Source organism: Hyposmocoma kahamanoa, unplaced genomic scaffold (genome assembly GCF_003589595.1).
Source record: "Hyposmocoma kahamanoa isolate Upper Pololo Valley unplaced genomic scaffold, ASM358959v1 181, whole genome shotgun sequence".
In the NCBI taxonomy this organism is placed as follows: Eukaryota; Metazoa; Arthropoda; class Insecta; order Lepidoptera; family Cosmopterigidae; genus Hyposmocoma; species Hyposmocoma kahamanoa.
Genome location: NW_020653712.1, coordinates 1,764,090 through 1,791,134, shown reverse-complemented (window position 1 = coordinate 1,791,134; position 27,045 = coordinate 1,764,090). Strand labels below are relative to the sequence as shown.

The window sequence follows — 27,045 nt, the reverse complement described above, 5'->3', positions numbered from 1 at the left end:
TACCCTTCAGCAGAGCTTATTTTTCTCGGGGACTTTAATGCTCACCATAGTGAGTGGCTGTTTCCGTACGTAAAAACAGACCATGCTGGGAGGGAGGCGCGCAAATTTGCATTATCGCTAAATCTCACCCAGCTGGTAAGCCAAGCAACGCGGGTACCGGATGTTGACGGACATGCAGCCAATTGTTTGGACCTTCTGTTGACAACAGATCCACACGGTCACTCGGTTTCGATCTCGGCACCGCTGGGAACATCCGACCACTGTGTGGTGAAATCCGTGTCGACTTACTCTCCTCCTGATGACTGTTCAAGAGGTACAAGAAGAGTATGGCGATACGAGTCAGCAGATTGGGATGAGATGCGGCACTTCTTTGCGTCTTATCCTTGGCGGCAAGTCTGCTTTTCCTCGGGTGATCCCTCGTGTTCTGCTGATGCGGTTGCAGATGTGATCCGGCAGGGAATGGAGTACTTTATTCCATTCTCCGACATTCCACTGGGTCACAAAGCCCGACCTTGGTATAACGTGGACTGCGCACGTGCTGAGGCCCGTAAGCAGTCTGCTTACCAAGCATGGGTACAAGCTCGCGACCGCAAAGTTCGAGCCCGGAGGGTTCGCGCGAGAAAGAGAGCTTTTAATTCTGCCGCCAAGTCCTGCAAACGCGAATTCCGGAAGGCTAGATTCAACCATATCAGCAGGATCGGGACCAGGCTTGCATCCTACCCTCCTGGTAGCAAGCAGTTCTGGTCCCTGTCCAAAGCAGTTGAATCCAACTTCTGCCGTCCCACCTTGCCTCCCATGCAGAAACCTGACGGATCACTGGCTCACTCTGCAACGGATAAAGCAAACTTATTTGCTGCAATGTTTGCAAGCAATTCGCATCTAGATGCAGGCTCAAAACATCCACCAAATTTACCTCGTTGTGACACTTCAATGCCGGAGGTCACAATCCACGCAAAAGAGGTTCGTAGAGCTCTGCGAAGTCTAGATGTGAATAAGGCCAGTGGTCCTGATGGTATACCAGCACGGGTACTGAGGCTTTGCGCGCCTGAGCTAACTCCTGTACTGACGTGTCTGTACCGCCTCTCACTAAAAGCGAGAATAGTGCCTAAATCATGGAAGCTTGCAAATGTGCAACCAGTCCCTAAAAAGGGAAGCCGCGCCGACCCCTGTAATTACAGACCAATCGCCATAACTTCCATATTCTGCAAGGTTATGGAAAGAGTTCTGAACGGTAAGCTGCTATCATACCTTGAAATAAATGACCTACTCAGTGATCGTCAATATGGCTTCCGCCGGGGACGATCAACTGGGGATCTTCTCGTGTATGTTACGCATTGCTGGGGCGAGGCCATCGAGAAACACGGTGAGGCACTGGCCGTATCGCTCGATATCTCAAAGGCCTTCGACAGGGTTTGGCATGCAAGTTTGCTGAGCAAGCTTCCTGCTTACGGCATCCCTGCCGACTTTTGCAGCTGGATATCAGATTTCCTTGGGGAACGGTCGATTCGAGTAGTCATTGAAGGCTGCTCATCTGACTTGATGGCTATTGATGCTGGAGTTCCTCAAGGGTCTGTTCTCTCGGCGACTCTTTTCCTGCTACACATCAATGACCTATTGGTCCCGGGTATAGTTGGGTATGCAGATGACAGTACAGTTACCGAGAGATATCTGTCTAGCGCAAGAGACGGCAGGGAAGATATTCGTTCGCTGAGAGAGGCTATGGTAGAGCGAACGAACCTGACCTTAAGTCTTGTTGCCCAGTGGGGTGACAACAATCTGGTCAGCTTCAACGCCACCAAAACGCAGGCCTGTCTTTTTTCCGCAAAAAGGAGTCCATTTGATCTGACTCCTACTTTTCGGGGTGTATCTGTCCCAGTTACCGACCGCCTAGAGCTTCTTGGCATGACATTAAGCGCAAACCTCAACTTTGGCGCTTCTATAGAGTCTAAAGCACAAACTGCAGCCAAGAAGCTGGGTATCCTTAACAAGGTGAAGCGATACTTCTCGCCTGGACAGCTTTTAACCTTATATAAAGCGCAGGTCCGGTCTTGCATGGAGTATTGCAGTCACCTGTGGGATGGCTCAGCGAAATACCAACTAGAGGCTCTTGACTCGATTGATCGCAGAGCCAGAAGGCTTATTGGCGACGATGAGCTCGAATATAAACTTCATAGTTTAGCCCATCGGCGAAAGGTCGCGGGTCTGTCGGTTTTTTACAGATTATACTTCGGAGAGTGTGCCCATGAGCTCCACCAGCTCATTCCATCCGCCCCCTTTTACCATCGGACATCTAGACGAACGGCGGGATATCACCCTCACCTGGTTGATATTCCTTTAAGTCGTACTAAGCGCTTTTCGTCATCTTTTATAATGCGCACAGCCCGTGACTGGAATTCCCTGCCTGCGTCTATTTTTCCGAGTACATACAACCCGAATATTTTCAAGGTGCGATTGAATAGGCATCTCCTGGGCGAGCTCGTACCAACGTAGACCTCATCTTTGCTCTAGGGCTAGGTAGTGGTCAAGAGTTCGTCCATTTTTAATAAAAAAAAAAAAAAAAAAAAAAAAAAAACATGTAACTCCCCGTGGGGGCACTGCAACATTCTGAGGGCACTACGTCCTTACTTTACTAAAACATATACATTATTAAAATTAAAATTAGAAAAACTCTTCATTATTTAAATAAAATTAGTAATGATTTTTTTAAAATAACTAAACAGAATTTTAGGCAATATCAATAATAAATGTTAGTAATACCTTTTGCATTCAGGTCTCATTCCTGATAGACTTGTGTCTGGCCATTCAGTTTTACAAATTATGTACTTGGTATTTCGTTTTTAAGAAATATTTTCTAAAATGTATTCTTTTAGTTAGTAAAAGGTCTTATTTTGGTAAATTTGCTGTAGAGCTCCTTGTGAAAGAGTCCGTCCAGGGAAGTACTGCCACCTTATTTCTCCCGCCAAGCAGTAATGTTATTCGACACGAATTTTATTGCCCAGCGACCGTGTGCGTCTAATTGTCATGGCAAAATACGCTCTATTTACGTTTTAACTTAAATGAGCGTGCCGGCCACGCGGGCGAGTGGCTTGTTTTTGATCTACGTGGCGTTTGTAGTCTTCCGACGAGTGTAAATGTGTAAATAGAATTCAGATTCATTAATGTACATGAAGGCGTGATAACTGGGCGGTCGCCGCGCTGCGGCCGCGCGAAAATTTCCTCCTCCTGTAAGTGTTCGCTAAGGGTGCTGGTGAAATTACGGGCATATGGGACTTGTCAACTTACGTCTCTCTGAGTGGTACTAGAACTGTTATAGACAGGCGTTTCGTTTGCCACCAGGTGCACGGCTTGTTTGTTAACATTTTAAAATAATATTAATAATAAATAAATATTAGAGAACATCATATAGATGGCTCTGATCCCAAAGTAAGTAGCTAAAACACTTGTGTTATGGAAATCGGAAACAACGACGGTACCGCATACACCCAGACCCGAGACAATATAGAAAAGTTAGTTTTTCTCCATTAACCCAGCCGGGAATCGAACCGGGACCTCAGAGATGGCGACACCGTGAAAACCGTGTGCGAACCACTCGGTCACGGAGGTCGTCGTGATTGAGTAAGTTTTGTGTAACTAATATTTTGCAGAATAACAAATCTAAAGTACTGGGGTGGCTCAGAACAAATAATATCTCGAACATTGGGTCTGCTAAGCGACCTGAGTGGCGGCTATTCTTGCGTACGAAAACTGGTGAAGTTGGAAGAGGTGCAGTTTATGCTCACTCATCATACGGTATGTATTCTTTTTAAGACCTTCAGACGCAGTGGCGGTGCCCCTCAGGTCTTTACGATTTAAAGCTCTGAGAGGCACTGTAAGCATTCCTATTACGTCGTAACGTTTTATTTATCGTTGGACGACAGGCCCTTCCAGCCTGACTGTGTCGTGCATTTTTTTATCATTGAACGACTGTCGTGTCTGGCTGTTCCTATTGGATCGTGACGATAATTTATTTATTTTTTTATTGAATTGATATTCAAATATTCTTTATGTGAAATTACTCCGCTAGTTTGTTATAATTATTAATGCAAAGATCGAACACTCAGAAAAAATTCCTTCGATCCGGCCGGGTTCGAACCGACACGTCTTCTAGCATACCGTGTCAGACGCTATACCAACTAAGCCATTATATGTATATTATAACAAACTAGTGGAGTAATCTCACATAATAAATAACTGAATGCAAATTCAATAAAAAATTGAATAAGTTAAGTTAGCCGGGGCTGGTAGCTGTAAAGGTATCTAACTGAGTGACGAAATACTTTCATGGATTTCTCATAGATGGCGCTACGGCTAAAAGTCATTGAAAATCCAATTTAAGGTCCGCCGGTTTGATCTGTGGCTTAGTCGGTATAGCGTCTGGCACAGTATGCTAGAAGACGTCGGTTCGAATCCGGCCGGATCGAATTTTTTCTAAATGTTAGATCATTGTATTAATAATGTTAATTATTTATTTCACGGCAGCCGCCTTGTCCTTTGCACGATAGAATCGTTTGATGTACAGCAGTCGCCTTTCTATGTTCGTTTGGAAGTCAGTAATGTGTGTTCGATCCCTTATGAAATGGAAATGGATGAAGATGAATGACGAGATGGGATGGGAGAGAGAAGAGTAGGGAGCAGAACATGTGCGGACAACGATAAATAAAATGACAATAGTAGCTGCGATTATCTGTCGTCACATTCTAGACTTGTACTTTACATTATATACAAAGTGAAGCCTGAAAACCAGCAAATTGCTGAGGCTGTTACCTTTTCTTCAACACAGATTTAGGTGTTAAGCCACTATTTTAAGTTTTTATGTATCGTTGTAGTGTTGAATAATAGCCTTTTTTTATCGTGACGTTATATCTTGACAGTCTGTCGTCGTAACGTGAAAAAAGTCGTGAACGACAGTTAATCGTGTTGTACAGCATGTGAACTTTATTTAAATATACAAACAACGACACTTTACACTGCACGACTATCTGTCGTCACGACGTAATTGGAATGCTCCCTAAATGTTATGTCTAGGCATGTTTCTTACCATGCGCACGACTTATTCGTCCCGTCACTTTGTCTTAAAAAAAAGTCTTCAAGTACTCAATACGGTTTCAGGCAGAGCACTTCCCCTTCCTCGGCATCACAGGCGTAGGAGATATGTCCAGCACACGAACGGAAGAGATGCGATGTCGCACTATGCTTTACACTGCTTTAGGAAGGTTACTCATGGTGGAACTGGGGGAAGATGAGGAAAAGTTTCACGCTTTTATGATGCCACTTACAGGTGAGTTTAGTAATTTATTATTATTATTATTCCGCAGCGTAGAATACGCAGTGCTCTGAATCTAGTATTTGATTTAGTCAACAGTCACCTACAATGAACGCACGGTTGGCTTCTGCGGAGTTCACGCGGATTTTATTCCGCCATTTTATTAAACTACCTCCGTGGCCGAACGGTTACCATGCCGGACTGCCATGCAGAGGTCCTGGGTTCGATTCCCAGGCCGGGAATCATAATTATTATTATTACTAATTATGATTCCCGTTAATAATAATTTATTAAGTATTAATAATAATAATTATCAGGGTACTCTGTAATATTTTCCATAGTAACCACTATGGAAAATGTTACAATAAAAATAGTAATATTTACCATAGTAACCACTATGGAAAATATTACAGAGTATCCTGATAATTAAACGAATAATAACTAATACATTATGTTTTCAATTTCTCTTAAGTAACGTAGTTCACTTATTTGGGGTTTTTACGTAGTCTTTTAAGCGGCTTGAGTCAGTATTTATGTTTTACTTTCACTTAAATTACACTATCTTCTATCACTTTGAACAAAAACTTTGAATTCGTAATTGGTGGAATTAAATTTTTTCGTAATTTTGTTTAAAATAAGGAATATAGTTGTAATTTTGTTCATCACTATTTCTTTCTACGTTTTTTCTTCATAATATACTTACAATAAAAATAATGCGTGCCATGGAGCGTGCAACCGTTCCGAAATATCGGGAAAATAAAAAGAAGTTATACCGTGGTAAGAAACCTGTTACTAGTGATAATCATTTAGTGAATAACCACGAAAGTCTTAAAATCTATATAATAAAAATAATGTTTGTAAAGACTAGTTGTAACTTCAAAAGCCCGCCACTTTTTCTTGATGAACCTTGCCTAGAAAATAGTGATGTGGTAACTAGTACCACTTATAAGTACTTCCATTTTAAATTAAAAAAATACCCAAGTATTTGTAAAAAGTGAGTAAATAGGGCTCTGAAAGGCCGGATCCGCATATGCACTTTGCGAATCTCAAATAATTTCTATTTATTGTAAGAAAATTACACTGGAGTGACTTTTAATAATTGATCATATTTGGCTTTCGTACAAAATTAAAAATATTTAACACAGTAAATATTTACCACACGTCGCCGACAAGTGCGAGTCGTGTAGATTAATTATTAAGTTTCTGTATTACGTGGGGCACACTATAAGTTTCCGGAATGAATAAGAAAAAAATACTACAAATGGTCAGAAATGAATTTATTGTTTCTCAAAATATTCTCCGTTAGCGTTAATGCACTTTTTCATACGAATGAACCAATTTTGAAAACATTTATCGCGTGACAATCTCTGAGACATATTTTTCATACTCTTCGACAGCCTTTTCAGGTGGTGAAAATCGTTGACCGCGTAACTGGTTCTTAATTTTTGGAAATAAATAAAAGTCACAAGGTGCCAGGTCGGGACTGTACGCGGGATGGCTCATAAGGTCAACGTTGTTCACCTTCAAAAATTCATTTTTCTGTCTGGCCGTGTGAGAACTGGCATTATCGTGGTGCAAGATGATACGGCGTTTACTGTTATTTTTACGGAATTTGTTAATAACTTCCGGCAAACAAATGGTCGTGTACCAATCACAATTCACGATACAACGATTCTCCAAAGCAACAGTAGCCACGTGTCCAGTTTTGTTTAAAAAAAATGCTATCATCCGCTTAGAGGCACTTTGCACGCGCGCCACTTTGGTTGATTACGGCTCATCTCGAAAGACCCATACGCTCGATTGCTGCTTTGTTTTGGGATCGTAACTATAAATCCATGTTTCGTCACCTGTTACTATGTCCCATACCATATTTGACGCCCCTTAGTTGAATCTGGTATGCACGGTATTGCACCAAGTGACGCGATCCGTTTTTTGAGCCTCAGTCAAATTGTGTGAGATCCACCGAGAGCACAGCTTTTTCACACACAAATGTTTGTGTAGTATTGATTGGATTTGACTCATGCCTATGCCTCAAGATGCTCGAATCTCGTGGTGTGTCACATGCCTGTCTGTTTTTATCATACGGTGCACAGCATCGATGCTTTTGTTGTTCACAGCAGTGGACGGGCGACCATCACGAAATTCGTCACTGAGATTCTCACGACCGCGTTGAACTCTGCAGACTGGCTATAAATAGTCGTCTTGCATGGTGCTTCATCGCTAAAAGCAGTCTGAAGCCAAGCGAAGCTCCGCTGAGCTGTTAATTTACACTTGAAAGTCATAGAAAATCATACTACGAAAATTGTCACAAGTTAAATCCATGCTGATGTAGACAACCAATTTCTAAAATGACGCCACAATATAAAAACAAGTGACAGTCAGATGAAACAACACTGTATTCTATAGCCAAAGAGTTCCATTTTCAAATGTTGTAATTACTTTTTAAATATTGTTTATGTAAGTGGCCAGTTCCGGAAACTTATAGTGCGCCCTACGTATATTGAATTAAAATGAATAACTTTAAAATATGTCTCCTCTTTGTATATTTCACAAATAGTTCTAAATACAGTGTATGTATGTATGTATGTACTTACAAAAATTGACAATTCAAATGAACTTGTGCTCAGTAATTGGATGAATAACGGGTCGCGGTTGATTCAAATGAAACAAGTTCGGCTTTTGTTTATTCCATAAACGTGGAAGAACCATAAAGTTATCGACTACAACCACAAGCTGCTCGCACGCGGGCAACACTTTTGCGCAACTGAGCTGTCATTTTACTCCGTCTTCAAAAAAGACAAATTATAGATGGATATGATTATAACATCTGTAGGTGAATGGTAAAGATGCTTAAGTGCCAAATACTATTTTTTACTATAGCACATTTTAAAGAATGAATGAATTAATGATATTTATTTGCTTAAAATATCGACTGTGAACTGGCAATCGGTACCATCTCAATTTTGACTACTTTACAGGATGAAGAGAAAAATTGTTTGGGTCATTTATGTAGCATCTGGTTTATTAAATAAAAATACGTAGTTTTTAAATATTTTTATTACACATTTATGTATGTATACTACATATTTTTATTTAATAAACCAGAGGCTATATAAATGATTTTTATTCATGCTGTAAAGTTGTCAAAATTGAGATAGTATCGGTTGCCAGATCACAGTCGATATGGTTTACAAAAGGTGGTCTCATCTCACCTCTAAACGGTGAAAACACTATGCAGTAGCAAAAGAAAACACGTAGGAGGCTTTGCTAAACAACTTATTAATAATATATAATAAAATACAAGTTAAAAAATGTCAGATATTACAACAAAAACTTAAAAATTTATTATGTTTTACAAAAAATAATGAAACACAAGTTGTTGTTTATGACTTAACCCTGTATGTCTCTTTTTCCTTTTCAGCGGCGTTCGAAAGCATTATCGGTCTCCTCGGCCCTCCGGAGAGTCCGATCTTCGCGTCGGAAGAGGCGAAAAAGACCCTCATAGGCCTCGCAAGGGACCTACGGGGTTTAGCCTTCGCGTTCAATGCAAAAACTACATACATGATGCTTTTTGATTGGATGTAAGTATCATCTCTTGAATGCCTCGGCTCGAATGCGGCGGTCGAAAATTATCAAAAAATGAGTTATATGTACCAAACAGTTAACAAAGTCTAACCTCTTAGATTGGCAAAAAATCCAACATATAAACATAAATAAATATCCCCGGAGTTACATGACATTATAAGTCTTGAAAATAAAACCTGTAAAGTTATCAAAATTGAGAAAGTACCGGTTGCCAGCTCACAGTCGATATGTCAAAAGTGACTGGATGTGTATTGGATCCTTTTTGTATAACTACGTTCAATTAAAGTGGTAATACTGTTCACAGTTATCCTTGCTACACGAAAGTTCTACTCCGTGGAGTCGAACTGTGGTTCAACGAGCCCGCTGTGACCACTCCAGTCCTCAAGCTGACTACCGAGTTGGCGCAGAACAGAAATCAAAGATTACACTTTGACGTATCGTCACCTAATGGAATACTGCTGTTCCGAGAGCTGTCCAACATCATATGTGCTTATGGTAAGTTTTTACAGTTAGTAGGATGCACTGCTGAACCCATGTGTACGAGTGGTAGGTATAGGTTGGTATACTCTAACCAAATCGGTATAATATGGTGTAAATCAATGGCAAAACTGGTCCTAAGGCAATTTTGTGCAATGAAGTTCATTGCACAAAAGTGTCCTTCGGACCAGTTTGTTGTGTCATTGACAAACGGTTACCATTCGAACGGTCCGATTCGATTCCCAGGCCGGGAGAAATATTTGTGTGGCCTACATTTATTTCTCTCGTCAGTTTGGGTGTAATTTGTGGTTGTCTATGTGTGTGTCCATGGCACCCGCGATACAGGATTTCTCTAGTGCGGGGCTATAAAAAAAATTGACTCCATCTTCAAAAAAGACTATAATTTTATTTTCTACATATTCAAAAACAGTTTTACCTACAAATTTAACTATGATTTTCATTACAGGCAGCCGGATATTAACAATAGACGTAAGCAAGAAACAAATGTACGCAATGAAACTAAAAGGCATATCTCTCTGCTTTTCCATACTGAAGGCGGCGCTCTGCGGTAACTACGCTAATTTCGGAGTATTTAGGTGAGAAACTTCTAACTCAAATATCATTTTATCGCACTTGCTCGTAAATAGTGAAATAACATGCAGGCAGTCGGCTGTAATGTGCTGAATTACGCCCACGGGCTTCATTACGTTACCGTCCAGGCGGTAATAAAGGTTTTTAATAGCACTGACTTCTCTTATACGTTAAGTTTAAGCAAAAGTTTTAATGCTCGAAAAATCAGAATTATTTCAAATAGGCTTGAAGTATAGAAAAAAAACTACACAGGTCTACTCTCGATCTCCGTCCGAAACAATTACTGCCAAATAAGCAATACTTGACCAAATGAAAAGCCGCGTGATGCGAATGACGCTTCATACTTGCTACTTGTCTTTTAATTTTGTCGAATATTACTTATTTGACAGCAATTGTTTCGGACGGATGTCGGACGGAGATCGAAAGTAGACCCCCAGTTCGGAATCCGAGAAATGACAAACCCAAATGTCACAGGGATAATTTTATCTCTACATGTACAAGCGAACTACTTATCGCAATACAAGACAACGTAGTCGGGTATTATACTTAATGGTACCCGTTGTGGCAACGAGTAATAGATAGCTATTTCTGTAACTAATTTGTTTTATATTCATAATCAGCCTATCGCAGTCCATTGCCTTCCCCAATGTGCGCCATTTCGTCCAGTCCTCAGCTTGTCGCATCCATTTCCCGCCAGCAAATTTTCGCAGGTCGTCACTCCACCTGTCCGGAGGGCGTCCTACACTGCGTTTGCCGAGTCGCGGTCTCCACTCTAGAACTCGTTTTCCCCATCGGTTATCGGTTTTTCGGCAGATATGGCCAGCCCACTACCACTTCAGTTTGCTGCACGAGCTATGTCGGTGACCTTAGTTCTCTGTCGGTGTTGTTTTACATTGCCAAGCTGCAATTTATCAAAGCTGCTCTAGTTTGTTGTGATAACAAACAAATCAACTAGATGGCGCTCATTTTACCGATTATTATGGTTAAAAAAACAGTCAAAAATGTTTTTCGCAATGGCGGTCGCTCATCAGCGTTCCGTTAATAACCTTTGTTTTATTTCTTCTTTCGATAAAACATAATTCTTATTGAAACAACGTAATTTTCTAACAAAACCAAATACAAAGACACGACAACAAGCACATAGAAAAATTCGTAAGGTCCGCTGCTTCGTTCCGTGGATTAGTTGGTATAGCGTCTGGCACGGTATGCTAGAAGACGTCGGTTCGAATACGGCCGGATCGAAGGAATTTTTTCTGAGTGTTCGATCTTTGTATTAATAATTAAAACGAAATAATGTCACGATTCTCTAATACACGCAATGCGCTTTTGTATCTAAAAAATCCTAGGACATCGGGGTTAAAGAAAATTAAAAGAAAAGCAAAACAAACCTTAAAAATGTTATTTGTAATTTTACACAACATTTAAGAGTCTTTACAATCTCAAATGGCTTTGGTTGATTCTGGATAACAGTGAAGGTGTTGAATCAATCACTTTGGCATAAATATATAGTAAAATGAATGATATACACTGATTAGTATACGGTGTGAACACAGGACTCCTAAATATTTTGACAATAGGAAAAAAATACGCAAACTTACCTTGAAATTTTACAAGAAAACCGTTATATTCAATAGGTACTTACATATAACAATGATTTTTTAAATATCAATTGAACTAAATAGTACACGTATACTATTTTTGGTTAAAGATCTCAAGGTTATTTTCCATGGTTAAATATAACTCTCGTTTCAGGTTATACGGCGATGAGGCTCTAGACAACGCGTTAAACATGTTTGTCAAGTTATTGTTAAGTATACCGCAGAACGATTTACTGGTGAGTTAATTTTATAGTTTTAAGTTACTATTCCAATCCATTTTAAACAAAAAGTAATGTTGCATTCCGGTTAAAACCGTCAAACTCAACTCAACCTCGTAATCTTCGGTTTAATGAAGCTTCTTATACTTAAGTGGACTGTGTTCAATTCTATTCTTGATTGAAACCTTATCCTAACAATCGTGATCTATGTCTTATCTGACTTAGTTCCGTAATCTGACAAGTCAAAAATAGGAAAGGCACAATTTTACAAATTTAAAACTTTAGGCAAATTTAAAACTGCCTCAGTGGCCGAACGGTTACCATGCCGGACTGCCACGCAGAGGTTCCAGGTTCGATTCCCGGGCCGGGAGAAATAGTTGTATGGCCTACAATTATTTCTCTCGTGAGTTTGGGTGTAATTTGTGGTTGTCTATGTGTGTGTCCATGGCACCCGCGACACAGGGTTTCCCTAGTGCGGGGCTATGTTGAGTGTGTGCGTTATTAAAAAAAAAAAAAAAAAAAATTCTACGAAATTGTCATATATATAATTATGCCGAAACGCGTCTCCCACACCGTACCGACCCTATCAATGCGCCGCGGGTGCCATCTGGCCAAGAAGAGCCCCTGAATTATTCTCGTAATTCTACTCATATTGCTCTGACCGGCCACACTCGGACGACCGTTCGTAACAAGTAAACAAAACTGTTTGGTTAAAATTCTAAAGCTGTCACTCAATAAATCGAATAATTAACACTTTCACGTATATTTCGAAGATTTCGACTTGATATCTCATCACTTTTCCCAACGATATTCATTTGAATAGCATCGGAAAATTGTATTTTAAAAATGGTAGTCCAAAAGTGAGGTTATTTTACATCTATACATCTATGCCTAGTCTATGGTTGCATAGTGCTGTACGGAAAAAAACACTCGGTTCATTCAGTTGAAGTTTTTGTAATCGATTAGTAATTTGAAAATTTAGATCGCAATTAAAATCTTATTTGAAAAATGTGAGTGAATAGTCTATGGTTGCATAGGGCTGTAAGGAAATAACTCATTCGGTTTATTCAATTAAAGTTTTTGTAAAGGATTAGTGAATTGAAAATTTAATCACAATTAAACGAATATCGAAGTGTAAAGATTCGAAGGAGGATTTGAAATTAAGATTTTGGAAATATAAATATGCTTTTATAGGTTATATAGGGAAAACAGCTAGTATGACTCAATAAAACAAATCGATTCGAAATTAATCGATTTGTAGTTGGCATTACAATTGGCCATCACTAAACCGTCTATGGTCAAGTGAGTTACTTGTTTGTTTACATGTTGTTCAAAATGGATTGAAACGAAATATATACCAATAATGTGTCAGACAACTACAGCAGTTGCTACCGAATTCGCTGTACTATGAACACCGAAACCAGAACCAACAGTCAAATACTATGAATCTTGCGGGAGTGGGCACAAAAATTTACGAAAGTTTGTGTTTGTTTTAAAGATGAGAATGGTCTTTCTTGCACACGACAAGAACTTTGTCGGATCTAGCCAGGAAAACAAGTCGTGTCTGTTGCAGACGAGAAAATGATGAGTATGTACACGATATGAATGCTTTCGTACAGTAGACGTGTGTATGGTAAAATGTGTCAGTGCATTATGAGTCGCTGGTAACTGTCGTTTTACTACCGACTGTGGGAAGAAAATATGTTGTTGTATATGGTGACTACTAAGCAACACCCGTCCACGCGCAAACGTTCGTTTACTGACACTCACCTCAACCTACTTCATACAATAGCGGCAGAGCGCGTCGTGTCGGGGGTAGACAAGATTTTTTCCTGTCCGGCGGAGAGGCAGTGTACACAGTTCGTGTGTAGAAACGATACGACGAGTCATCCAATCGCCATTGAAGAGCAGAATACCAAAAAATTGCAATGTCAGTTAAATAGTATTTGGATGGATTCCACTGGCACGTGACTGCTTTTAACTTTTAGCAGAATACTAAACGTACAAAATCCAGCTATTGACACCCTACCGACACACAACTGAGATGATTCAAAATTAATAGAATTGGGGCCTAGGCGTATCCCACGACTTGATCGTCCCCTCACTTGATATCGTAAAAAAATTTCTCAAACACGTTCGGAAATAATTAGCATTACTTTCAAAAAAACGAACATGGAAAGTTTGTCATTAATGGACCGTGTGACTTCTTTCCGGTCAAGGCCTGCAAAGTATGCATGAAAATCCATTACTGTCCACTTCTTTAAACTTTTAAATATACCTACTAGATTAACTATGTAAGCAGGCAAAAGGAAAACTCATACTGCCAACTGCCACGTGTGTCATCAAGTACATTAACTCAATGACTAAAGTGCATGGGTATATTTTTGTAATCATTTTTCATCGCGAAAATAAGTTCTAGTGAGAAGAGCAAATACTATGTCAAATATTCTCTTAAATCAAGAATTCTCATTAAAATAGGACTTGGCCTAAAGATCTTGTAACCAGGCCATAAACTTTAAAAAAATATATAATATGTCAAATATTACTTTTAATTTTTATTGACATTTTTCCGCACATTGTTTGAGAAAATAACTATGTAAGCCTCGGCGGAAACGGGGATTGCTTGACTCGTATTAATACCTTGTAACTCAACCAGCAATCCCTTACTTCCCGGCCTCTATAATAATGTACTATACCCACCAATGAATTCCTTTTCAGGATTATCCGAAGCTATCACAAACGTACTACGTCTTATTAGAACGGCTTGCTCAAGACCACATGCCATTCCTTGCTAATCTACAGCCGGAAGCCACTCTTTATATTTTATGCTCTATATCTGAAGGACTTACTGCTTTAGGTTAGTGTATAATCGTTTCTTTAACGTATCGTTCTTGTTAATTTTATATTTTATATGCCCGTAAAAATATATACATATATTTCAAAAAGAAAAAAGATATCCATAATATTAACCTCAGAGCTAAATCCAAACTCACCACGATTTTTTAACCAATACCTTGGTTAAACGAAATCACGATTTTTTAACCAATACCTTGGTTAAACGAAATCGTAGTACCATGAGTTTGGTCTCTTTTATGGCGAACTGTATACGTTTTTACAATACGATTTAGTATATTAAGATTATCATTTCCTAAGTTTAAAAACTACATTAAAAATAATTTGATTGAAAAGTCATATTACAAAATTGAAGACTACGTGTTAGATAAAAGACGTATGGAAAGACGACATGGCTCTAGATTCCACACAAATTTACGTATTCTTGTTATATTCATGATGCTATATATTATGTGGAACACCTTTTACCGACTATTGGTTATCCGAAATGAACTATATTAATACCGCGTCGTTATATATTATACTTTAATTTCAGATACGAGTGTATGTACTGGCTGCTGCGCCACACTGGACCATATAGTCACTTATCTATTTAAGCAATTAGTACAGAAATGTAAGTTATCATTGGGTTTTTTTTCTTGTAACATATCGCATTATACATAGAATAAGTAGCAGTAGAGCTTCTTGTGAAAGAGTTCGTCCAGAACAGTACTGCCACTTTACCTATTTCTGCCGCCAAGCAGTAATGTCAGCAGTACTGAGTTCCGGTTTTGAAGGGTAAGGGTGCTGGTGAAATTACAGGCCGTTGGGACTTGCTAAATTACGTCTCAGGGTGACGGGCGCAGTGGTAGTGCCCCTCAGGGCTCGTTCCCAGTATGTCGTGACAGTACAGTGTCGTGACTTGTATATTTAAATGAAGTTGTTCACATATAAAACGACACGATTAACTGTCGTTCACGATTTCTTTTTTGTCGTTACGACGACAGACTAGCTCCATATCTTTCTACGTTAGTTTTGATTATAATGACTCTCCCTATCTACCCTTAGGGCATACGAGAAGGGCACTATGACCTGTGCGCGCACAGAAACCTTGCAAGTTCAGGTTCTGACCTAACATGAGCCAGTGTACAGGGTAGTCACAGACCTCTGTCACTTGACTTCATCCGGTTCTTCGAGAGGCTAGTGTCTCGGGTGAGCCTCCTCGGGTGCACGTACAGTACCCTTCCTATTTTCCATATAGGTACCGGAGCTGTAGGCACGCTCACTTCCCGTTGCGCATTGCACAACTAGCGGTTGCCACTGCTAAGCTGTCGACTCTGAGTCCACTACCAAATCTCCTCACTGGTGGCGGAGCTGTAAGACACGCTCACTTCCCGACGCCGAAAAACGACGTCTCTCCAGTTCCCAATAACCTAAGCGGCTGGAGGGACCGGAGGATATCTATGCTTTCCTCTACTAGCTCTGCGGGCTAGTACCGGAGATGCCAGTCGTAGTGTCCTGCGACAATGTCCGGACATAGCTTCCAACTTAAAGGGCAACTCACGTGGCCCGCGTGTCTCCTCGCTTCAGGCCCTCAACTAGACTGCTTTAAGACGTGCTAGCTGCTCACGAGACAGACGACGACAGACTGTCGTGATTATGGGATCAGTTAGAACGGCAGTCGTTTGACGATAAATAAAACGTCACGATAAAAAATATGACGACCGATAGTCGCAGCTACTATTGTCGTCACGATTTATTTATCTTTGTCTGCACGTGTTCTGCTCCCCACTCTCCCCTCTCGTACCCCGCGCCCTCGGCTCGCTTTGCACTAGCGTTGGATCCTAGCCAGAGATGGGCCCGGGTATTAACCCGGCGCTTTGTTAACGCCGGGTTTAATTCTTACGACTAAATATTTGTTGTGAATTAGGTTTTGTTGAAATTTAATTACACATATTATTACAAGATACGAAATTTTTAAATAGTCCCAAAATTTTCTCTCATCACGTTTCAGTTCTCTATAAACGTTTGACATAATCCTAATGGAATTCTTTTTGATAAAATTGGATGTACACAAAACTTTATTTTCTTCGGTAAAGCATAATAATAATAATAATAATAATAATCATTTATTTCAGGCAATTTGACCCATATTTATAAATTACAGCAAATACAATAATAATAATAATAATAATAACGCACACACTCGACATAGCCCCGCACTAGGGAAACCCTGTGTCGCGGGTGCCATGGACACACAAATAGACAATTACAAATTACACCCAAACTCACGAGACAAATAAATGTAGGCCATACAAATATTTCTCCCGGCCCGGGAATCGAACCTGAGACGTCTGCATGGCTGTCCGGCATGGTAACCGTTCGGCCACAGAGGCAGTTTAAATTAATTACTATTCAAATTTTTTTAATTAAGTACAATAAATTAGTGAAAACATTTTGTAAATTAAGGCTAAAAAATACAATAAACTTTTAAAATTGATTACTAATAATTAAAATTGAAACAATTACTAATAATTAAAATTGAAACAATGAAAATAAGAATTTCTAAAATTAAATATATAAAACAAAAATAAAAATAAACTAAAATTCAAAGTATTAATAATGAAAATGGAAATTACTATTTACTTACTTACTAAAGCGGGATGCACTGGCATGCAGCTGCAACCACCTGCACGTCATAGGCGAATCCCAGCGCTCGGACAGAGCGCTCAGAATTCCGTTGGTGCTGGCCCGGAAGCGAAACAGTAGTGAAGCGCTCCGTTTGCGTATTATAGCGTAGAAGTCATCAATGTGAGCTTCCGCAAACATGGCGGAGGCGCTACAAAATCTCGGCATTTTCAACAGAACTCTGAGCGCATCGTTGTACTGTACACGCAATGCACTGTACGCCCGCTGCGTAAAGTTAGTCCATAGACCGCACGCGTAAAAGCTCTGACAATATGCCCTAAAGAGCGTCAGCTTTACTTGTTTTGTACAGCGAGCAAACCTACGGGCCAACATGTTGCAGCGGACGGACAGCGCCCTACGCTCCCTATTAATGTCCTCGCAATCACACAAGTCGTCGGTGACCCAGTGGCCCAAATATTTAAATTTACGTACCATATTCAGGGCAGTGCCACAAAGAGTAATGGGTACAGAAGAGTAGCATTTGGTACCAGCTTTAAAAATCATACATTCACTTTTTTTTGAATTGTATCTGAGCCCATGGGCCTCCGCGTACGACACACAAATGCGCAGAAGTTTTCTCAGAGCACTCACCGATGGACTCAGCAGCACCATATCGTCGGCGTAACTGATGTTATTCACGCACACTCCGTCTATTGAGCAACCGACATTGGCGCTGGCGAGCCGAACGATGAGCTCGTTCATGTACAGGTTGAAGAGACGGGGCGAGCTCAACCCCCCCTGCCTCACCCCACACTCCAACCCATACGCATCCGAGAACTCCCCTGCCCATCTCACCCTATTCCGCTGGTGATTATACCAATACCTAAAAATTGACACAATCTCATGAGGGAGTTCAGTTTCGGATTTCAGCTTTTGCCACAGCTTGTCATAAGAAACCAGGTCAAAGGCTCTGGACAGGTCCAAAAAACAGGCGTAAACTGGTGTTTTTCTAGCAGTGTAATACTGAACAGTTTGCTTGAGACAGAGTATAGCACTTTCAGTTGATAAACCCGGCCTGAATCCAAACTGAGCGTCATGCAGGTGGATGTGCTTGTCCAACTGTTTGTCAAGCAAACTGTCCAGCACCTTAGCTACAGTAGTTGCTAGTGAAATTGGCCTGTAATAATAGTAGAAAAAAAAACACTTGCAGAAACTTGAAGAAGCAATTGCAGTGCATCAAACGACTCTGTCGTGCAAACGACAAGGCGGCTGCCGTGAAACGATAAATTGTCGTCACGATCTAGTGGGAACAGCTAGACACGATCGTCGTTCAACGATAAAATAATCGTCCACGAGACAGCCACGACAGATAGTCGTGATATGGGAACGCGCCCCCAGGATATTTGCGATTTAAAGCTCTGAGTGGCACTGCAACTGTTATGGACAGGCGTGTAGCTTACCATCAGGCGCACGACTTGTTCGTTCCGTCACTTGATGGTATAAAAAAGTGTATGAACTCAAAAAGTATAGGTTTTCAGAAACGGTCAGACATCTAAAATTTCCTGCTGGCCAAATATATTTAAAAGGGAAGAATACATTTCATATTTAATCGATCGGGCAGTATCTTTGTATTAATAATTATAACAAACTAGTGGAGTAATTTCACAAAAAAATAATTGAATATCAATTCAATAAAATTTTCAAAAATACAGTTAATAGCGACATCTCTGCCCATTGTTGGTAGCTGGAAAGTTACCTAACTGGTTGACAAAATACTTTCATAGATTTCTCATAGATGGCGCTACGGTTACGGCTAAGTGTTCTATTACTTTTATTACTACGATAAATTTCGCAGATAAATTCTGGGAAACTTAGATGTGCGAGCCCAGATACGTACCCACGACCTCTACTTGGGAGGCGGTATGCCAAAACATTAGTCTACCACTGCTTATACAGCTTTCACTCATAATAATTACCTATAACTTTTTTATAAGAAAAAAACGTCTATTTGCCAAGCTTTACTGAAATCGGTTAACGGAAAGTGAGTGAAATCCAATAAACCGGATTCGTCCCCTAATTTGCCGCCCTTAGAGGTGGAACATTTTCTTCAAATTTGAATGAGACTAATGAGGTACCCCCTTTCCAATAAAAAAAGAATCATTGAAATCGGTTAACAATGTTGGAATAATCGTGTAACATACACAAAAAAGTAGTAAATTGAGGACTTGCTACTTTTTTGAGGTTGGTTAAAAACTCCAGGTAATCTTTAATACCCCTTTGGAATAACAGCGTGATCGTATGGATGTAGGTATACCGTAATGAAAAAGTAATAATCTCAGTACACAGTACTAAAAAAAGTACGTGGAATTACATCTACGAGTATTTGCCAAGTTTTATTGAAATCGGTTACCGGAAAGTGCGCAAACCCGGATCCATCCCCTAGTTCGCCACTATACGGAACTTGACACAGGAGATAATATACCGGAGATAATATAATAAAAATATAATATACAGGAGATAATATCGTACTATTAATTTATCTTTGTATTAATAATTATAATTTCATAGTTTTCAGTAAGGCCAGACCGGCGCAGTGGCAGTGCCCCTCAGATTTTTTGCGATTAAAGTTTTGAGTGGCACTGCAACTGTTATGGGTAGGTGTGTCCCTTACCACCAGGCGGTTAACTTGTTCGGTATCTTTGTTAAAATTATTAATACAAAGATCGAACCAAAAAACGACTTCAAAAATCTATGATACGTACTAATTAACTTGCGACGGTCTACAGTTTTATAAACGGGATTGGGTTGTTCTCCTTTCAGACGAACTGTTTTTAATATCTTAAATTTTTTTTCAGCAAGCAATAAAGTGGGCAACCCGCGCCAGCCACCTCCCGAGACCAGCAACATGTTCATCGAGGTGCTTCAACGGCGGCCGGAGATCATGCAACAGTTGCTTGCCACTGTAAGTTCATCTACGTCTCACTACTCTGGACATGGGTCTCTTAGAAAACAGTTTAAAAACATTTTGCACATTTTTTTAGAGTACAATGGTCCAAATTGGTTATACTTCATTTCAATCCATTTTGAACAAAAAGTAAACAAACAAGTCACTGACCCAACCATAGACTGTTTAGTGATGGCCAAATTGTATTGCCTACTACAAATCGATTAATTAATTGAATGATTAGCGGTTTTCCTTACATAATCTATAAAAGCATATTTGATATTTGCAAAATCTTAATTTTAAGTCCTCCTTAAAATCATTACACTTAGATAATCATTCAATTGTGATTGAAATATTCGATTTACTAATCCATTACAAAAACTTTCATTGAATGAACCGAATGTTTTTTTATCTACACAGATATCATAAACACTCTATGATGTGTTCAAAAACCGCAAATTACGACCAGTATGAAGGTAAACTGTTTTGTTAGAACAAATTTCTTATCTGTAAAAATGTTATTATTGCTTCATAATAACATCGAATTCGATTTTATTATGACATTCAAATTTCGAACATCTCCGAAAAATAAAACAATTTCATTCGACCTCAATTCTAATATCAGTCGAGAATCGATATTAAGTTTTATTCGAAACGAAATGTCAATAGCAAACAATTTTGACAAATTTCACATGTTACCTACTTGATATCGCACGATATGATAGTTGGGGGCGACTCTAGTTTGTCTATGAATTAAATAAAAATTACGGTTGCGTGAGATGCGCTAGAAAAGTTTTTATTTGCCGCCATTTCGCCATCCGTAACATGCGGTTCCAGAACACATCATAGAGAGCTTATAATATGTGTATAGATAAAGCAGTGTATAAAGTGAGTGTGATGCACTCTATAGTGTATAGTATACAGTCTACATAAGCTGTATACACAAGCTGCTATTTCTATGCAACACTGTGCAGCCATAGACTATTCGTATATATTTAATTAAATAAAAAATATCCTCACTTTTGGCCTACCATTTTTTAAATACGATTTCACGATGTTATGAAAATGAATATTTTTGGAAAAAGTGATCAAATATCATATCGAAATCTTCGAAATTCGCGTGAAAGTTTACATATTCGATTTGTTAATGATTGCTTTAAAATTTTAACAAAACCGTTTTGTATATTTTAAGTTCAAAATGGATTGGAACAGATTTCAGTAACAAGACTATTCTTATCTAACATACAGTTAGTATAATATTTAAATAAGTTTGTGCATGAACAACAGAAAACGTTACTTTGAGGCAAGTGATGCCTGCATGGCGAGTCATACCTGTGGTCGGAATTTTGACCCCTTACATAAGAATTAAAAAAAAATAAAATGCTGTTTTTCTTTCTGCAAACTGTCAAATATTATCGAAATTGACATAAAACCGAACAATTTCATAATTTTAAACCTATTTCTCCGCTCCAATGTAACAAAAAGTGGTATAAAACATTTTAAACGTTTGAAAGCGAAAATATCTTTCTTTAGTAGCAGTAGGGCTTCTTGTGAAAGAGTTCGTCCAGGGAAGTACTGCCGTCAACGTACGTCTCAGGGTGACGGGCGCAGTGGCAGTGCCCCTCAGATCTTGGCGATTTAAAGCTCTGAGTGGCACTGCAAGTGTTATGGACAAGCGTGTAGCTTATTATCAGGCGCACGACTTGTTCGTCCCTTCACTTGACATTATAAAATAATAATAATAAATGTCTCATTACTGCTAAAAACTGTAAACCTTAAACTTATTAGGTATTGTTATTGGATCGATCGTGATTCTATATGACATTTCGCACCCCTTATGGAAGAATGGATAGATAAATAGATAGATAGATAGATAAAACGTTTATTGTCTTGCATCACACACACAACAATATAATAGAGTAAATTGATTAAAAGAGACACACAGAAATCAAAATTAAAAAGAAGAAAAAAAGCATAAAAACGTAATACTAACCTAATTATCAACAGCTTGTGTATACTAAAGCAAGCCAATAGGTCGTAACTCAGTGCAAAATTTGCTCAACAGCAAGGCACTGATTTTCAGCCACCACCTTCGAGGGTAGCGCGTTGCTATGCATCAAAAACAAAAACATTGTGAGGTGAATGTATAATTAGTAACTAAAAAAAAAATTAGAAAAAATTGTAAACAAATTCATAATTGGTATAATTAAAATAAAATAATAATAATAATCAGTACTTAATATCGATGAAAGTCATTGTAACATAAAATGATAATAAATGTCTATGAAGCAAGGGGACTTCATTCTAGAAGCCTCCGCAATGGCGAATGGCATAAGTGGAGTTACGTAAACATATTTATAACTCCATCAGATACAGAAAAATATAACCCACGTCCTCTTTAATTCTTGAACTCTATCTACAATATTAGTCGCTGAAGTTTCAAGAATTGGAGAGGAAGTGGGTTATATTTTTCTGTATCTAATGGAGCAATAAACTTTTTTAACGTAACTCCACTTATGTCATTCCTCCATGAGACGTGCGATTTGATCTTGACCCCGCGCGTTCCCTTTCAAAAGATATGGTTTATTAATAAATGCTCTATTGGACAACTTTCATCCACTAGAGTAAAGTATTTTTAGAATTATAATAATGATAACATAAGCTAACACAATTGAGCATATACTGTGTTATTTTTTTTATAATATATTAGTTTAAAAAAGAAATGTATTATGAAAAAAGTCAAAGTCAGATAATCATTTATTCCACTTTTTTAAGCTACTGCTTGTATATCAATAATTACGGAACTTCGGAGGCATACATATGTCGAAATTTAAATAAATGGTTGGACGGAGAGCCGCAACAGCGTACTTTGCTGTCGCGTCTTCGCTTATTGTACAAATTGTATGCCTCCAAATAAAGATAAAAAAATGTGTACCTACTTTAAGATTTTTTTTATTTTATATTTTGTGTTAGTTCGTTCGTAGCAGAAGGAATGGAATGGCGTAGACATAAACCTAAGTAGAGTTTAACCACAGAACAATAAATACAGTAGAAGTGGTTAGTTAGCATCTCATGCGTGCCAACAGTGGGCCTCGTTAGACCTACTTGAGCTCAGTTCTCCATTTTGGCTTTGTACGCTTTGGTTGTGTCAATTATTTCGCGTAAATTTTCTAAAATTGTAGAAAAATGCGTTATTGTGCTGTTTTGGACTGCACAAATGAAAATATTACCCGTGGTGGTAGTTCACATCATCGGCCAGTCTCATTTTAATAAATTTTCTGTTTATAGAAATATGTTTTTTGTTACAAGAAACGAAAGTAAAGCTTATGCAATATGCTCGCTTCTTTTTTGGAGAACTAAATTAATAACTCTAATTCGTCGTCGTTCAGCAATTAACCGCTAGATGTGACATCTTGACACACATTGATTAAAATTTCAATATGATGTCAAAACGTAGTAACTTGCAATAATAGGTGTTGACGGTATTAAACTTCAACTATATGTCAACGGGGTAAAGCTTAAATTATATTAACAATCCAGAATTTGTTATTTATTTTTGAATTTGTAACTACGGCCAGTCATCATCAAGATTTTGTAGTGTTTCAAATTAAAAACGTGTGAGTTGGCGATGTCGGTTCTGATAGTAAACAAAGCTCAAGGCACTTCCATTGTTTTTTCTTCTGTGGGTTTAACTGTGCTTTACAATATTTATGTATACTTTTTTAAACAATAAAATAAAAAATAATAAAAAATATTAGAGCTATCTATCTATCCCTTAACTAAAACGTGGCTAAGTGACAAATGGTTAAATAACCGTTTCAAATAGCAAAAAATAGAGCACAAAATTCTCTTCTATTATTCGACTTATCGGAAATTACCCAAACGATGCATAGCTGAAATATCATTAAACAATTGCAATATTCTAAAACTGGGTTATGGTTTTTTAAGATATCTCAAAAAATGATCGCAGTTGAATAAGTAGCTCGATGCCTAGCGCTAGCCTTTGATAAGTCACTACTCTTAACATTTAGCAGAATACCAAACGTATAAAAACCTGCCTCTGACACTGTCTACACAACTGAGATTATTTAAAATTTGCGTACTTGGGGCCCTGGCACACGACTTGTTCGTCACTTGACGTCATATCATTAAAAACCCAACTTATATTTCAGGTGTTAAACGTAATAATGTTCGAAGACTGCTGTAACCAATGGTCAATGTCGCGCCCCCTGCTGGGGCTAATACTGCTCAACGAGGAGCAGTTTTCTCGCATTCGCAGCGAGATGATCGCGCAGCAGCCGAGGGATAAGCAGCCGCAGCTGGCGCAGTGGTTCACGGGACTCATGGCTGGCATCGAACCGAACTTGCTCACCAAAAACAGGGATAGGTAATTGTTAAATCAAATTATGGTTGAATAACTTTTTTAAGAGGGAGCATGCCAAAATAGACTTGACGTTGGCTGCGCCCACATTTGTGACACAAATATATGCCTGAAGTTCGCGTGGCATGCGACAGGAGATGTTGAATTTTGCGCATTAAAAGTACCAAAATTCGTCTTAGCGGAATAACTCTAAAACTAAAGGGATTAAAAAAAAAATCGGTAGTGACAGTTCTCGATCATGCATAAATATAATTAATTATCTAATTTTTGTCCTAATAACCTGTAGCATTTCGAGGATGAATCGAAAAAATGTGAAAATTAGAGGTAATTTCGTGATTTTTATCTATCGAGGAAACTTTATTGTTTTATGTTTCTGATTAGTGTCTATGCTTGAATATATCGTGTAGTTACTTATACAATATTTTATTTTTAACTTTAAAGTGGATATACCCCTCTAAAATTAAATCGAAAATTAGGAACTTTTCCTCGGCTCCCTCTTAATAAGAAAACTGGCCTTCAGGGTGCGTTCCCATTATGTCGTGACAACGGATAGTCGTGCTGTTTAAAGTGTCGTGGTTTATATATAGAAATAGAAAATAGGCCTTTACACCAGTGCCGAAAATCTATTTCACAAAATTATTTCTCTTTAATTTGAATTAGTTGAAAGTCTGATGTAAAGGCCTATTTTTCGAGATACGACAAGATCGCTTTTCAACGTCGATATTTAAATGACGTTCACACATAGAACAACATGATTAACTGTCGTTCACGATTTTTTTTATCGTTACGACAACAGACTGTCCGCTGTCGCGATAATGGGAACAGTTAGAACGACAGTCGTCGTCTTTAGATCATCCAATTAAATTACGAGGGACATCAAGGGAAAATCAAGTAACGAACTATATTTTGCTTTCAGATTCACACAAAATCTCTCCATGTTTAGACGAGATATTAACGATTTGTTAAAAGGCACATCGGTGAACACAAGTTCGTCTGTCAATGACATGATGACTTCGTAATTTTAAGGTTGTAAGCTGTGTTGTTTCGTGTACATATGCTTTTAAATTTTATGGAGGCCTGCACTTATATAGAACTAAAGTGTGTATTAAAAGTGATTCATATCAAAGTTGCCAGGTTTTAAAGCTATGCAGAAGTCCATCTTCAAATTTGGATATAAATAAATTATTTTAATCACAACATAGATCATGTCATCATGTCATGTCATGTCATGTGATTTTGAAGTATATAAATATAAAAGCCGTGGCTGTGTAATAGTTTGACTCAAACAGAAGCCGTGGGTTTGAATCCAGCCTCGCACCTCTGAGGTGTTTTTCCGGATTCAAATCCGAGGTTTGAAATTTACCATAATGTTTTGCAAAACTTGGATAAATTAATAGGTTGATTATTTCCGAAAATGGGCGGGACTAGTGCGCTGCGATCGGTTGTCATTCAACAATTGGTTACTTATTAATATGAAATGGGCGAGATCGGTGTGTGGCTGTCGGTGGTCGTCAGTTGTGCGAGAACAACACAGCGCAGCTATTTTGCATGATGAGGTTGCATTCGCGACGTAGCAAAGTAATTTACTTCCATTTATATTAATATGGATTTCTGCAAAGTACCGCCAGAATTTATACATTATACTGGGTTACATGCAAAGTACTAACTATGTATTACTAACATCATACACGACAACTTTTATTCAATTACTTAATAATACATCAGGTATTTACGGCCATACAAAAATAAATGATAATTTTGTGCTATAGCAAAAGTTAGCGCCCACCACCAAAATTATTTTTATGAACGCGCGTAATGCATATCTAAAAAGTGTTCTACAAAAAAATTTAAGTTTATTTTAGGTAAATTTTGTTATGAAATTTTATACAGGGTGTAAAAAGACTCTTAACGGAAATGAGAACTACGTATTCTTCCTATCGTTATTAATATTTTCCTGTATGAAGATATTATGAGCCAAAGTCAAAATTTTTTTTCCTATTTTTTACGAATCTGTTTTGAAATGTTAGATAGCTAGATATACATTTTATTGCTCCTACACGTTAACAAAAACAGTACATAGACAGCTTAAAACTAATGTGGGCAAAGGCGGCCTTTGAGATGTAGGAAAGCTAATCAGATGAATGTTATTAGTTTCTTCCAAACAAACAGCAGCCAAATTCTAAGAAGACTTCAAGGTCATCTAGCTTAGCAAGCAGTTCATTTGCTACGTTCAGACAACGCGGATTGAAAACACTCAAGCACTCTGTTGCACGCCGTACATTGCGCGTCGTAAAAAAGCTGGATTTTAATACCTAAAAATTAAAGTTGTTGTTGTTGCTATGCATATATTTCGGCTTCGTTAAGGGTCTTTTTACACCTTGTATGTTTTGAAAAAAGTCATGGAATAAAAGTTGTTGTTTATGGTGTTACTATTACAGTCCTGCGAGGTTGCTCGTATTTTACAAATAACCCTGTACATTTGTCATTTT

The 27,045-nt window shown here is 38.5% G+C and overlaps 1 protein-coding gene across 1 annotated transcript in view; it reads left to right on the top strand.

The window, feature by feature from the left end:
- Positions 1–26,119, top strand: part of LOC113226097 (exportin-7-B) — a 65,503-nt gene extending 39,384 nt beyond the window's left edge. The window contains exons 14-24 of the mRNA XM_026458615.1: positions 3,645–3,789; positions 5,149–5,317; positions 8,724–8,883; positions 9,192–9,382; positions 9,831–9,960; positions 11,708–11,789; positions 14,490–14,628; positions 15,160–15,237; positions 20,087–20,193; positions 24,348–24,562; positions 25,473–26,119. Coding sequence (XP_026314400.1) covers positions 3,645–3,789; positions 5,149–5,317; positions 8,724–8,883; positions 9,192–9,382; positions 9,831–9,960; positions 11,708–11,789; positions 14,490–14,628; positions 15,160–15,237; positions 20,087–20,193; positions 24,348–24,562; positions 25,473–25,575 — 1,519 coding nt within the window. The 3' untranslated portion in view covers positions 25,576–26,119. The remainder of the gene's footprint in view (positions 1–3,644; positions 3,790–5,148; positions 5,318–8,723; positions 8,884–9,191; positions 9,383–9,830; positions 9,961–11,707; positions 11,790–14,489; positions 14,629–15,159; positions 15,238–20,086; positions 20,194–24,347; positions 24,563–25,472) is intronic.
- Positions 26,120–27,045: the final 926 nt, after the last annotated feature.